Genomic DNA, 16,303 nt, shown 5'->3' with positions numbered 1-16,303 from the left:
GATGAAAGACCTAGACTTCTAAACCACAAACAATTTCAGATGGTTGTTTGCTATCGTTGATGCCCAATGCTAATATAAGCTGTCTGTTGTCCTATGCTGACCCATTTTCCCCTCAAACCACCGTACTTTTCTATCACTTTGAAGCAGGCATATTGTTGGTCTTGTTACAATGAACCCGTTACCGGTATTAAGGAGAACTCAAGCTAAAAACGGACTCAAATTTACAACAGAGATCCTGATTCAGATGCTAATCACTCCAAGTATTGTAGAAGAGATTAGATAGTCTGCACAAATGCAGAACTGATAAGAACAATAGGAAGGAATAATTTCTCTTCAGTCTCTTGTATTTTGTTTCTGGAAGTGAACCATTCAAGGAAAAAAATATCAGAACAGTTGTTTGCACTGGATTCTCTTCATGGTACTGAAAATATGAGGGTAAGCCTGTAATAAAGGAGCCTATTTTAAACCTAATCTATAAAGAAAAGTAAGCGCCTACTTTTTTTTTCATAAAATACTAGTACAAGTGGCAGAAATGCACTTACATCAACTTGACAGCTGGGGTAAATGCTCATGGTTAGATTTTAGTATGAACACACATAAATGAGAGGATTCTATCATTTATGCACATATTTGTGCGCTCTGCCCATGCTCATTCCCACGGGTACAGTACACACTATCAAATCATGGTGCATAGTTTCCCACTACTCAGTCTTCAATAAGACGTCATTTGCGCACCTTCCTACCACCTCCTTATAGAATTATTCCCTAACTGTACTACTTTCTATTCCAAGCTTTTCACTGCATTTCTTGGGGTCCGTTTCACCATGACATAGAGAACTGTATGAGAATGGGGCTCACGGGAATCCCATGGTTATAGCTTCCCATGGGGATGGAAGAAGTTGCTACAGGGTTTCCATGGGAGTGTAGTCAAAACCTCTCACAATGCCAGAGTGAGGCTTGGAAGACACAGAGAGGCTATTGGAGCACCAGAATGAGGCTTGGAATGACCAGAGAGGCAGCTGGAACCCCAGACTGAGGCCCGGAACACTCATTGTTTCTGCACAGACTTAAGACATAAATGTTTTTCCATTGTCTTTTAATATTTATACACTCTAGAATCTGATGGAAAAAGTTTGGGTGGGGTCCTAAAGGAATTACTTATGAGTCTGAGGGTAGATGGATGGGGTCCTGAAAGAATTACCTACGAATGTGAGTGTAGAGGGAGGAGATTAATTGAAGGGGTGGGTGGGGATGAAATGAATCTTAGTGGGCATGAAATTTCTGTCCCCATGCAACTCTTTACCGTGAGACTTAGTATTTAATTTGATAAGAACCCAGTTGGAAATTACTACAGAAAACTCTATCCTTGCTCTTCAGCTTGCTGGAACTGCCCAACAGATCCAGAGAGACCAACTTATCTTTCAAATACAGAAAGATTTCTCGTTCTGCCTGCTCACTTAACAGCTCCTGCTTACTCCGGTGGAAATGCACTTTAGTTTTTTTATGGTCAACATTTTAGTCTAATATATTTTTAATCCTTTTTGCATTCTCTCATTAGATATCATTCAGCTTTAAGCCACCAAAATTAAATTTACAAACCAGATATTTCTTGCAAAGGCCCTGAAAGAAAATGAAGTTATGTATAGCATACAAAATGCTGCTCCTTTTTAACAGCTGGAGACATACTAAGCTAAGGAAATAGCAACTTTATATTTCCAAGATAAAACCCAGTGCATAATTCTCAGCTGGTACAGTAATGAAACCAGGCTATTTAATTATTTTTCTTAAATAGGACCTGCTGTCCCACTTGTGCTTTCATACAAATGGTCCCAACAGCCACTTTGGAAGTGAGCTGGTGCCTGGACAAGGTGGGGCCTATATCCAGTATATAAAACTCAGGCCCCCTTTAGGCCTGTATATATAACTGCAATGGGCCTGGTCCAGCCACAATGTTTGTAACTGCCTAAAAAGGGAGATTTGGCACAACTATGTATTTATTTTCTTTCTTTTATGCCACCTGCAAGCCTCAAAGCTATTGAAGTGGTTTACAAATCAGGTATATTGGGTATTGTTCTGTCCCCAGAAAGCTCACAATCTGTTTATTCCTCAGGCAATGAAAGGTTGAATGACTTGCTGAAGATCACAAGAAGCCACAGCAGGATTTGAACCAGGTTCTCAGCCTGCTGCTCTAACCATTAAGCTACTCCAAATTTCCACAATAAATATATGAGATCTATTTGCATACAATGGAAGTAGTATATGAAAATCAAATCTCATGCATATTCACTGTGGAAATCTTGAAAACCTGACTGGGTTGTGACCTTCAGGGACTGTGGTTGCCCACTTGTGCCCTAAACCAACACACACACATAGTGTCAATGTGCACAAATTCAAAATTCTCATTTTTTAGTCAACAAATACTCGTTACATTTTAAAAAGGACATACTGGACTGCAAACAACAACATTAAAGCCCAATTTTTTGAGATCCTTGTAATTATTATGTACTAAGATGATATTTATATTTCATTATGTCCTGCAAAAGAACAACTCTTTTCCCAAAACCACGACCATTATCTATTTAAAGATAACTTTACACAATGGCAAACCAAAAAAAAAATAAAAAAAGAGAGAACTGAGGAGTTTGTATTTAGGGTTCTTAGATGTTGTTTGCTTTATTATTTAATTTTCTTTCCAGTTTTTGTTTTGCACTGTGCTCCTATGCTGTAGCACACCAGATAGAAACATGAATATAATACCTGGCTTTACTATCCACAAGTCTTTTAAACACAGTTAATGTCAAGAAGGTTGTTCCAAAAATACGAATATAGTTGGCAGAACATAAAACAGACGTTCACCACAAATTCATAAGTGACACAGTACAATATAAACACTTTCAATAGACCATCATATTTACTTAATAGGAAACACCCACAATATAAAATGTACCTTCATGCTCAGAAGTTTGTGTCACTGGCAATTTAAGGGGATTTCTCCCCGAGGCAAGTTGTTTGAAATGCTCATTCCACCAGAGGATGTGGTGGCCAAGCAGAAATAGCCAGACATCAAAACCATCTTTAAGTATCTTTGACACATCCAGGACAAAAGTTGAACAGACCATACACACAAAACTTATCACCACTTTCATGTGCTATAAACTGTTGTGCTTTATTTCTTTATTTTGCTGAAAGCACTAAATTAAACATTTGCAAATATTTGCATAAAATTTATTACCAGCTTTTCCATGATATCTGCTCAAGAGTGGGAAAAATGACAAACTAAAACCAGTGAACTAAACAAACTTTGAGGTGGTATAACATATATCATAAACAAGGTCCTGTCTAAAAATAAAAAAACATGGAAAACAAAGATTCAGTTTGAAACAAAACATGTCAAGTCTTCCTAAAGATTACAGTGTTTGGCCTAAGACAGGCCATTGGAAAGCCACAGCTTGGAGGGTGTTAGAAAGTAAAATGTTGATCTAGCCTCTTTATTTTGACTAGCCTGTGAAGCCAGTCTTTCAACACTGACCTAGTGCCCTGTAGGTGGCCGGTAAGGATCCTCAACTATAAGCAACCACTGCCCTCTTGTGTACTCTGTGCTGGGTGGGAATAATTTCAAATCCTTCCAGAACAAAATAAATGACAGGACAATGATAAAAATAGCAAATGTTTGAACGAAACCAGGAAGAAATCTTGCACAAATGTGAAACAGAGTCCATTCAAAAACCGTGGATAACACAAAGACTTTCACACAGAAAAAAAAAAAGGCCATTGGCAGGAAGTTTGAGAGACAAAGATCGTACTCCACATGCCCTGCTTTAGGGTCAAAGTTCATTACTGTCATGGCCCATGCAAAACTAACCCAGTTGGAGACATTGCTCCCCCTCCCCCAAGAAAAACAAACTGCCTATTTTAAAGTACACAACTGCTTTAAAATAGTGAAATCTAAGGTTTCACACTCAATGAAACTGGGTTTAAGGGAAAAGAACAGTAAACCTGCTTGTTACATGACGGTGATTAATTAGAACATTTGTTTAGAATGGAACTTTGCTCTGTCTTACAAAACATTTACAAGTTCAAGGCCGGAACAGGAGGATTCGTGGAAAGCAGGGGCCAAAAGAATTCTGGTTAAAAGCATCATCATATGCACAAAAATGTGCTGTTTCACTGTACATGTCATACATGCATATGCTCTAATAGGAATCAATCTACTCAGTTGAAAAGAGATAGGACCACAATGAGACAGAGGTGTCCATAGGAATCCATTAGATCTTGCTTTTACTAAACTCAATTATTGTTCAAGTTACACTGAACAGGTGGGGAAAATGGGACTTGTTTTAGAATATACTTAAATGGAATTTAGAAGACTAGGATTGCAAAAGAAAAAGGCTTAAGAAAACATTACTGAAATGACTAAACACGCAGGGTGCCACAGCTCTGTGCAAATGCAAAAGCACCAGAGTACAAGGAAAGCAAGTCCATCAATAAAGAATGGGAAAAAAAAACATTTTAAAATGTTATTAGAATATTTTGTGTATTCTTGTGTGTCTGTTACTGCCTGTGGTTTACCTTTATTTTAAAAGGAGCTGAATATTTATGAAGACCTTTGTATATTTAGAAAGGCCTGCCTTCCAAAGTATTTTCTTCTTTAATTTAGACAGATGCATTTTATTGAGTTTAGGCAGTGCTATAGTAAAGTCCCATTAGGCTCCTTCCTCATTAACACCAGGATTCTCTGCTCTTTATAACTTCTGTGAAGGTAAATGACAATGAAACCGATTTCTACAATTTTCTAACCTGACATTCTGAAGCTTCAGATGCTAAATTTGCAGGATTCAGAGGCATAGCCTGCTGGAGACATGAAATATTAACAAACTTGCTTTTTAAAAAAGTATAAACTTTGTAAATTTTGACATTAATGGAGCATGAAAGACAAGACATGCTGTGATATTTCAAAAGACAACCTCGCTTGAGCGGATAAAATCTATATGGAAATGCGAGTTCCCCTTAAATGACTTGCTCAACCATCCCTTTTCAAATTACAGAGAAGCTTGTTAGTTAACGCTCTTACCTCTTGCTCACTGATATTGTTCAAACTGCTTTTAAAAAGACAAAAGGCAAGGTAAGCCCTATAAATATACCAGAAAAGTCACCACCACAATAAAACCTCTTCCAAATCTGCCCAGGTTTCAGCCCCCCTAATGAGACCATTTTTTCCTTCATGTACCCAGACTCTTTTCATTGCAGTCAAACTTGCAACACCAAGCCATCTTTCTGCCCAAATGCTTTAACTTTGCTCATTTCCCCTTCTCGTCTCCCTCTTAATTCTTGTACAAGTTCAAAAGCTTGGGCTTTATTAATGTATCAGGCCTGAATTAATGTACTTCCTTATAAGAATTCAACTGCAAAGTGGAAACAGACACTCACGCCCACCTTTATCTGCAAGGAACAAGAGAGGGGTCATGACGGTGCTAAATTCAAACCCAAAAGGTGAAAGGTTCAGCATGACAAGACATGGCAAAACCTTAAAAATTTGTTACATTTCACACACAGGCTTTCTAACCCTGAGGGTTAAGCAAGAACTTTAATGAAGAACCCTTATGGCATTTCCTTTCTTTTAAACATGAAAGAAACCGCACAGGGCACTGTACCCTATGTTACCTTCTCTAAATGCTCACTCTGGTTACTTTAGAAGTAGGCAGGCAGTGCGGATCCTTAAATAGCTTACTTAAAAACATATGGCATCAGCGTGTGGGTGTGATTATGTATGCTTCTGTGAGTCTGTGTGGTGGTCCAAGGTGAGGTAATCTTGTACCAATGTATTGGTGTGCTGACCCTTTGTAGGCATGAAATTAACCAGCAGTAAGCAGGAAATCTGCTACTGGTTAGACTTCTTGGCTATGCAAAGTGCCCTTAAGTTGCATTTCAGGGATCAGGTTTCTTCTAGAACTTGTAGAATTCCTCTACTGCAAATTTCAATCAGTAAGTCACTATGGATGTACCAGATATCTCCGTGCTTCTGGGTCATTTTTTTCTTCCGTCTACAAAGAAAATTACGGTTACACTGAGTTCCAGAAAATTGCCAGTGAGCAACAAAAAATGACCAACTGCCCTTCCAAAGGATCGCAAGGACAATTCCTCTCGCCAACACAGCCGGATAGAACAAAACAAATCTCTGATTAAGTCTGCATCTATTTTAATTTAGGGAGTCTTCGGTAATGTATTGTCATAGGTAGGCCCAGAATAAAGAGAAAGGCCTCTCTCGTTATTCCAGCCTACCTCAGACAATACACTTTATCAAGCCGCCTGTACTCTTGTCTGCACGTACTCTCTCTGTCTGGTTCTTCAGTAATATTTACCAAGGCCTCTCGTTTAAATGATGTTCAAGGTCTTTCTCTCGTTATTCCAGGCCTTTCTCTGACTATTCAGTAACCAATAAAGGTTACTATAATTAATCCTCTCACTGAGCACAATTCCAGTTCCTCAACACCCCTGGAACACAAGGGATGGAAGCTATTACCAAACATAGGTTGTAACCCAGGATATTTAACTGAAAGGTAGGGTGTTCAAAAAGTTTCTCTAAGCCCAATCTCAGATCCCGGAAACATTTTGCCAATTACTTAGTGATAAAGGGAAGTAAATGGAGCAGTACCTGAGTCTGAGTCTAGATGGGGCCTATGGCACCATTAATCCATCCCTTAAAATACTTACAAAACTATTCTCCATAAGGAAACATACTGCTGTATGTGTATTTCCGCTATGTACTTCATTTCTCACTGAACTACTTGAAACTGTAGTGTTTGGCCAACTGCAATCTTACATTGAATCAGTTAATGCTCTCCATCCACAACAATCAGGTTTCTGGTTAGGGTACAGTACATAAACTGTAGTCACTGCACTTATTAGTGAATTACACAGTCGTTTAGACATGGGCTGTATAGTGCTGGTAGTGTCTTTGAACTTATCAGCCACGCTTGATTTGGTGAATCATTCATTACTTCTCAATCGTCTTGCAGCATTAGGTATTACTGGAACAGTATTCTTTTTTGGATTCTCATACTTCCAGTGAAGCAGTCGGCATCTTCCTCTTCAGTATGTTCATTATCTTGCAGAGTACCACAAGGATTCACCACTTCTATTCAATCTTTTCTTAAGTCCACCAGTTCTTTTGATCCAGACACATGGTATTAGTTTGTTTTCTTATGCAGATGACATTTCTTTTTGGAATACACTATACCTCAAGGACGTCCATAGACCTTCAACCTCTACAACTCTGTCTTTGTGAGGGTGCCAACTGGCTTACAGAATACCAATTGGTACTCAATCCAGATAAAACAGTAGCCTGTTAGATTCCTGGGGCCGCCTCTCCATCCTTTTTGATAGGCCTATATTGCCGGTTACATCTTTTCGTTACCTAGGCATTATCCTTGATTCATCTTTTTCTTTTTTGTCTCAAATTTCTAGTGTACTCAAAATGGGTTTCTACTTTCTTCGTAAAATTAAGAGCTGTCCATAACTATACACAGACAGACAATGATTCCATTCATACATTATTTTATGCTTACATCAATTCAAGATAGGATTACTCTTAACACTATTTACAGGGGAGTGACCAAATCTAATCTCAAGCATTTACAAACACTTCAAAACACTGCAGCCAGGATACTTTGTAAGGCAAAACGCTATGACCTTGCATCCCCACTACTAAAGCATTTACACTGGCTAAGTACAGAATATAAGATCACACACATACACACCTGACGTTCTGCCTTTTATTTTCTGGATCCATCTTTATGGAATTTGCTTCCAAAACATCTCCGGTTAGAACATTCCAATATCACCTTCCATACTGCATTGAAGACTTATACTATCTAACCCTCAATTTAGAGTAGGGAGAAACACAGCGGTGCTCAGTGGCGAGTCCACAGTTTCTGAATGGATGAGCGCATTTTATGTACCTCTCGATCAAATTGTCCCTTTCCTATCAAACTATTGAGTCCTGCTTTTAAAAAAATACTGATTTTATTAAGTATACACCACTCAACTTGTCCTTCAAAAAGGGAGGTATATTAAATTCAATAAACGATAAAATAGATCTAACTGCAGATAGCTATAGAAAATGTTTGGCATTTACAAATCCCAAAGTGGTAGAGGAGGAAATTCTCTCACAAATCGCAACACCTAGCAGTCACACTCCACATACACATATACCCCATACTGACGACAGCTACAATCTACAGCCCTAGCGTTGGCCCATCACAATGATTACTCTCAAAATAGCATACTGTGGATCATTCAATATCTTGTTGCAAATAATTATCACAAAAATTGGAGGAAAAGACCTCAAAAAGCCGGTGGTGCTTATACATTTTCAGAAAAAAAAAAAAAAAAGCATCCACTAGGGTTCAAACTCATCTCTGGCCAAAAACCTCCAGAATCCATGCTACACAGGATGGAAAGTGTGATTTAATAAAATAGGATAAATCCTCCAGCAGGCTGAAAATGAAGGCTCAAGAAGCTGTAGCCCCCAGCAGAGAGGTCAGGTCTAATTTAAGCTGTAATCTCAAAGACAGAGGTGGAAACTGATGGATCAAAACAACTATTTTAAGTTTGATTTGCTCAGATTTGACAGGGATAGCAACAGGACTCAAGGAAGCAGAAACAACAGCAGTTTCCCCTTCATGCAGGCCTCCTTTGGGTCAAACATTTGATATATCCACTTGCTTCTTATCATGCTTTATATTATGAAGCTAATAGCCTTTTTTGCATGTATGTTGCTCCTCCTACCCTTTATAAAAGGTTCTTTAAATGTCATATTTTGGTGCTATTCTCTATTGGAAATCTAATCGGATTTGTTCTTTACATTTTGGCTGAGAGGACTCTTCCCTGCTGGATAACATCCTTAATGACTGTATTTATATTTGGTCATTTTACTATTATTATGCTGTTAACAAAATTGTAAGTTTTATGTTAAACTGTACTTGCTGTACACTGCCTTGGGTGAATCTCTTCATAAAGGCAGCTAATAAATCCCAATAAACAAACATACGTGCAGGTGCAACAGGGTCAGCAAAGCTACGTTAAGGAAGGAAACTGGCATGGCAGCATTAAAGATATCTGCAATGTCAGGTGTGCAATTCGACCATTTCAGTTTCTCTTCTGCAGGGAGTATTCTAAGGATGGTGACTGATGCGTATCCTGCACCAGAAGCTTCTCAATAGGCTCTAATGTAACCATGAGTGTTAAAAAAAAAAAAAAAAGTCCTCATAGGGGGAACAGTGAACACTTGGAAATGACAAATTAAGGCACCCAACAATGAGGACATTATTCTGCTTTGCCAGGGTTAGAAGAGAGCACCAACTGAAATACAGTGGTACAATACCAGTCACACAGAACCGAAAAGGTAAATATTTCTACAACAAGCTTGAAACAGAGTATTTTAAAAGGGAAGGGAAGAAAGCGATGACGTTGACAGATTACTTCTGGTTCCACACAAAGTGAAAGCGAGAACAATGAGAAGAAAAGGAGGTGACAGAAAGAGCGAGAACAGAATACTGTATTCATAGGCGGCTCCTGACCTCCACCCCCACCCCCTCAAATCTATGTGGAAATGGAAGAGGTGAAGAGGATGTGACTTGGAAGGTCACAGGTCATCAGAAGTCTTCAACCAAGAAAGTTGTTTTGCAGACTTCCAAGCAGAAAACTTGCAAAACATACAGCGGGTGATGTTATCATTTTTATGTATATGTGGCGAAATACACAACTAAAATGGTACTTCTAAAATAGCCAATAGAAATTATAGGGAACCAATAACTTTTCAGCTATTATAACATATATTACTACTATCTGCTCAAGCATGTTTTAAATTTAAAACCCATCCAAGTCTATTATAATTTGATATAAAACCTTACAATGAAGTGCTCAGAATCAAATGTCCCTCAAGCCAACAGCTTGAGCAGGCAACACTGTGTGTCCATCATCACACTTAAATTGAGGAATTCTGCAAAAATCAATCATTGTATATGTCATGTTGTAAATGAAAAAAAAAACTATCTACTTATCTTCTTCTGTTGAAAATAAAGCTTCATGCAATGTAGTCCTACTGGATAAATTAGGTGTCCTGTTCAAATTAATTTTCCAAAAATAAACCCTCCACTATAACAATGCAGATACATTTTTCCTTCAGTGAAGCACCGGGTATAAAAGTACACATGAAGCATGAGAATGTGTACTTGTACCATATGCATTACCAGGAGCATGATCTGGGTGAAGCAGGCTGGAGTTCACAAATACACACATTAGCTATAAAATACCTTAATTACTCTATCTATTCCTCTGGACAACCTGCTGTTTCCTTTCAGTAATTGTAGTTCTATTTTCCTTTCTCCCCATCCCTTTTCTTTCTCTCACCTATCTTTCTATCCTTTAGATTTCTAAGCCACTCAGATATTTTACATAATGTGCAGGGTATTAAGCACTAAATAAACTTGGAAACATGTTACTTGTGAACTCTAAGCGTAAACATTTATGCCTACAAATCCAAAAGTGAAATACCAGGCTCAAAACACATTTGGTGGTATTTGCATGATCCTCCGTTCTGTAGATAAATCTCTCTTATCTGTCCCTTTCTCCTCTACTGCTAATTCAAGACTCCGTTCCTTTTATCTCGCTGCACCTCACGCCTGGAATAGACTTCCTGAGCCTATACGTCTAGCTCCGTCTGTAGCCGTTTTCAAGTCTAAACTGAAAACCCACCTCTTTACCACTGCTTTGGACTCCTAACTCACTTGCCCTGTTCTTTATCCTCACCTCTTTATTCCCTTACCCTTAATTGTTCTGTTTACCTGTCTTATCTAGACTGTAAGCTCTTTGAGCAGGGACTATCTTTCGTGTATGGTGTACAGCGCTGCATATGCCTCGTAGCGCTATAGAAATGATAAGTAGTAGTAGCAGTAGTAGTAGACTGGCCAAGGGCAGTGACGGAGTGTGTGTGTGTGGGGGGGGGGGGGGGGGTCAGCACCTTTTCCTCTCTCAGACGTGCCTTCCATGATGAGACTTGGCAGGGAAATAGCCAATAAAAGCTCTGTTGTGTGTATTAACACCATGCTGCTACTGCAACTTTAGGTCTTGGACTGACCCGCAGCTTGTAAGCACATGTCTGTGGGTACAGCGATGTTGTTGGGAGCAGCTGCTCCATGTCTTTCCTTTTCTTTGGATAGTGGGACCTTGGTTGCCTATCATCTCGACTCCCATCTCCTGCCTAATTGCTCAGTGTGAACCCTTGACAATAGGCACTGTCACCTGTTGTGAAATGTGCCTGAAAACTTGACCTTTGCGCTCATCCCAGCTGGAGTATTTGAAATCATATCCTATTCTTCAAAGTTTCACCCAAACTAAATATAAATGCAGTTTGCAAGCTAAGCAAGCATGCAAGCAAACAGCCACTTCTGTATAACCTGTTTTGGCATATACCAGATTGCAAAGGACAGAAGGATAGTGCCAATACATTGAGGTACAGGGAGTGACTAGCTCAGGTTTAGGCAGACAATCGTTGCTCTTTACTGTGAGGAAGGAGGTGACTTTCTCTAAATGTGACCTTTCAAGGACTTGCAAGATCTGACAAATCTCCTCTGATCAGAAGTACTACTCTTCAGAACCTCAATTTATCTGGAACATTTTTGTCTGTGTCCATTTTGACGTTATTCATACGTTTGTTTTTATGTTGTTAAACATTCTGGTGTAAAAAAAATTATTTTTTAAAACTGGTTTTAATTTTCTTTTTTTTTGGGGGGGGGGGGGGGGCTCAGAGGCATCCACATGATATGTAAAAGATTAGAAATGTGACAGCTTAGCTCTAAAAATATGAAGTTAGGTGGAGTTGGGGGTGTGCTCCCCTGCAGAGGGTTGCCTTCAGTGTGGTATCAGGGCAGTGAGGAGGGAGGTTGAGAGGGCCACTTCACCTTTTTGTGCAAGACCATGAGTGTTTGAGCACACAAGTCTGAAGGGATGGAGCTGGCAATAGATCCCTTGCTGAGGGAACTGTTTAGTTACCACCATCACGTATCTTAACAACCTGCTCCTGCCACTATTCCCACAACTGGGCTCTGCCCTCCAACAATTTCCAAGGTGATGCTGAAGAGTTTTGAAAATGAATCAGTTGATTCTGCTGAAGATGCAGGCGAATCAGCCACACTGTCAGAAGTCCAAAAGGGCAATACTATAATTACACACATGTAGTTAGTTATGTATGTAAATGCCAGCTATCTCAGCACTTAAACGTGTATGGCACATGTATTTACACTATGCACTATTCTATAAAATGGTATGCAACTACGCGATTGGATTTGTGTCTCTGAATACTATACCCCCTTGGGCATAGAAAGGGAGTTGTTTAAACCTTATCAACTGGTCTCATTGTTGCATGGAGATAGTGTAACATTGGCACAACTGGGAGGTAAATCCGTACTTCTGGGACCCGTACGGGATGCATGGAGATTCTTGAGGAAACACCTGGGAGGCGATCCACAGGTGTCGGAACTCTTAACGATTAGAGGGAATCCTATGTTTGGACCTGGACAGGAAAATCTAGTGTTCGTGCGGTGGGAAGCTCAAGGACTCAATAACTTGGGGACAGTGGTAGACCACACAGGAGAGCCTAGACTTTTAGACCACCTGATCCCTCAAGAGTCCATTCGCTGGGGTGACACCTTTGCACACTGTCAGCTGAAACACTATGTTCACTCTCTCGATAAGGTGGCACTTCAGTTTCGCTTAGGAGAGAGAATTTTAACCCTATTTGCCGAAATTTCTAGTGAGGCCCCCTCCATTTCTAATCTACAGAAGAAACTTTGGGCATTAGTGCCTGGGAAGGAGCTGGTTCAGCTTAAGAGACGTTGGGAGGTAGATGTAGGTCAGGATCTTACTACTTGGGATATTGCAGCGCACCTTAAGAACATCCCCCAATTAATTAGTGGTGCAGGATATAGAGAATGTGCATACAGAGTTATTCATAGAGCATACTTTTCACAAGTTCAGCTATTCCGAGCGGGTGGAATAAAGACACCCACTTGCTTGAAGTGTAACTCAGCTGATAATTCTCTATATCATGGGATTTGGGGATGTCCGCTTATAAGATGTTTTTGGAGGAGGGTGGAAGCATTTCTTTCTCTTTTGATCCGAAATGTATACAGGGAACGCCTGCCCAGGTAGTACTTGATTGTCAGGACACATTAAGGGGGCTCAGTGCGGGTGAAGTCTTGCTGTGTCACAAGCTTTGCTTGATAGCAAGAAAATGCATCTTGCAAAAATGGGCTTCACAAGACAAGCCAGAATACTGGCACTGGCGAAACCAAGTACATCAAGTAATTACCTGGGAAGCACAAGAAGCCAGAGGCTCTTATAAACGTAAGCTCAGATTTCTTGGGATTTGGAACCCCTACTTAGCCAAGATAACACAACAGGGAAGAAGTCTAATCCTTAATAAATTATGATTGATATTGCATTTAACTCTGGTGCCCGGCGAAATAATTATATGGGAATATAGGGTGGGTATAGGGGGTAGAGGAGGGGAGGGGGATATAAGGGTCCAAATAAAATGAAAATGATTTTCGTTGTTATTGTGATATATCAGTTGAGTATACTGTGAATATGTCATTCTGGTGTTTGTAGTTTTGCAATTCTGTTGTCAATAAAAACTGATGAACATAAAAAATGGTATGCAACTCCAAGGGGAACACAGGAGCAGGGCAAGGGCATATCTCCCACATATTGGCAAGGGAATACTACAGAATACTATAAGCTATGCACATAATCTATAGCACTTCGATGCACTCATTTACACCTACCATTGACCCAGAATGAGTCATATCTTTGGGCTTAAACCAGTATTTTGTAATGGCACCTGTACAGAAGGGGCCAATGAGGGGGCCGGTGGGAGAAGGTGGCTGAGGCTTGGTGAGGGGTCTGATGCAGGGTCTGGGAGACTAGTATGTGGAGCAGGTGGCAGAAAGGGGCTAAGGCTTGAAGAGGGTGTGACAGAAGGGGGCTGACATTAGGATAGATAAAAGGGTGCTCAGAGATAACACAGGGACTGAGAATAAGGATCTAATGCTGGACCCTGGGGGCCAGACTGGAGTTTGCCCCCCTCCAAAAGACTTTCCTCTAGTCTATTAGACAGGCAGAGAGTATGTGATAGTCATAGGGTTGTCACCAAGCCACCGTTAACTCAGAGAGACAAACGATGTGCTGGTTTGCCACCCCCCTTGCATTCTTGAAATTCTAATTTGCCAAATAAGTTTAAACCCGCATTTCCGTGGGACAAAACCAGAGCTAGATCACTATTCTTGGTCTGACGTGAATTAGGAGGCAAACCTACCCCAGTCCTCCAACGCACTTACATTCCAAAAACTGCAGTCAACTTTTCAGAAACATCCCCCTCCCTGTGCATAAGTGAGCAGCTGATTCAGGGCCGAGTCCAGCACCGCACTGATGCATCTTAACTTATCAGCCTGTCTGTGGAGCTCAGGTGAATAGCACCGGTCAGGTCCTAAGGTCCTCCCGCTCTTACCTCCGATAATGGTCCTGATAAGAGACGCGTGGCCCGGACAATCCACCAGCGTGAACTGCAGTGTGTGGCAGCCGCTGGCGCCCAGGTGTTGGGGTACGGGCACGGCGAAGGAGGAGAAGCCCAGGTCCAGGGTGATGCCCCGCTCACGGCTCTGCGGGTTCTTGTCGAAGGCCGCCGTGGACGCAGTGGTGCTCAGAGCCCGAGCCAACGACGTCTTCCCGCTGTCGATGTGACCCAGAACCCCCACGTTGAAGTTGAGCGGCATTTTCCCTTCTTCCGCAGCCATGGTTACGAAAGGAGCCCGCCGAGCCCCGCCCCCTCGGTTACGCGCTTCCGGAGTCCGCCGCCAGTCTCTTCCCTCCTGCAACTATGGGCGCGAGCCTTGGCGTTCCGCCCGCCCAAACAGTGAGAAGGTCAGGTAAGCGCTGCATAACTCACCTCTTTGTATCTTACCAAAACAAAAACACACAAATTGTATATATACACACACACCCCGGTCCCTCTTCTTACCCAGGGGTTCTCAGGACTAGGGTTACCATATTTGCAGAGACAAAAAATAAAATGCCCCTAAGAAAGCCGGCTTCTATAAGGAGTGAAAATACCGGTAAGGGTAAAAGTAACAGAAATGCATTTTCTTCCTAGTCTAAATCCAAAATTAGAAAAGATGTATATTTCAAAAAAAAAAAAAAAAAAAAGCAAAAATCCATGAACAGCATGTCCCCCTTTCCTTTCCTTCTCATCCACGTGCAACTTTCCCCCATATCTCTTTCCCATCCATGAGCAGCTTGTTCCCTTCTCTCCTTCCCATCCACAGAGCAGCTTGTCTCCTCCACGGTCCCTCCCATCCACTAGCAGCTTGTCCCCTTCTCTTCTCCCCCTCCCCGACCTACCTTAAAGATCTAGTGGTCTCTTTGGGGCAGGAAAGAATCCCACTCTTTCCTGCCTGCTGCCACCGCTTCTTGAAAATGGCTGCTGAGACTTCAAGCAGTGGCCTCATAAGACTTCCGCGGTCTTAGCAGTCGTTCTAAAGAAGCGGCGGCAGCAGGCAAGAAAGAGTGGGGTTCTTTCCTGCCCCGAAGAGGCCACTAGACCACCAGGGCACACTATGGTAGGTTCGGGGAGCGAGGGGAAGAAGGCCAGCCTGCCCACCTGCCTAGAAACCCGGACAAATCAGCTGGCTTGAAAAAAAAACACCCAGATCCCCGACAGTCCCCTGGAAAGGAGGACATGTCCAGGGATATCCGGACATATGGTAACCCTACTCAGGACACACCAAGCCAGTCACATTTTAAGGAAACCCACAATAAATATGTATGAGATAGATTTGCATTCAATGGACACAGTGCATGCAGGAAGTCCCGGAGTCAGTAGTTGAAGGCATGCTGCCACCAGCTTCCAATTACAGCAGAAGCACATAAATTAGCTTTGTATAACTATTGTAAACCACCCTGAAAGGTTTCTCAAGGGCGATATATCAAATACATAATACATTTTAAACAAAAAGGAGGTGAGTGGTTCGGACACTGAATTTCTTTGGCTGATTGGGCTTTGGCATCCACCAACAAAGGTATGTTTAATGTGTGTGGGACAGGGGAGGGAGGGGGGAATGTGTTGTCTTCAGTGGTGTGCTGGAGCCGGCTTGCACTGGCTCGCAAGAGCCGGTTGTTACATTTTTTTTTTTTTTAAATTTTTGAAGTCTTTATTAATAGATAATACAAAACATCTGAAACATAGTAC

The 16,303-nt window shown here is 41.2% G+C and overlaps 1 protein-coding gene across 1 annotated transcript in view; it reads right to left on the bottom strand.

Annotated features, from left to right (window-relative positions):
• EEFSEC (eukaryotic elongation factor, selenocysteine-tRNA specific) overlaps nucleotides 1-14,839 on the bottom strand; it is a 214,031-nt gene extending 199,192 nt beyond the window's left edge. The window contains 1 exon segment of the mRNA XM_030206082.1: nucleotides 14,567-14,839. Within this exon segment, the coding sequence (XP_030061942.1) occupies nucleotides 14,567-14,831 (265 nt within the window). The 5' untranslated portion in view covers nucleotides 14,832-14,839.
• Nucleotides 14,840-16,303: the final 1,464 nt, after the last annotated feature.

The sequence above is a fragment of the Microcaecilia unicolor genome, chromosome 6 (genome assembly GCF_901765095.1).
Source record: "Microcaecilia unicolor chromosome 6, aMicUni1.1, whole genome shotgun sequence".
Taxonomy (NCBI): Eukaryota; Metazoa; Chordata; class Amphibia; order Gymnophiona; family Siphonopidae; genus Microcaecilia; species Microcaecilia unicolor.
The sequence above is the reverse complement of the archived record's forward strand: the minus strand, read 5'-3'. Positions and strand labels throughout refer to the sequence as shown.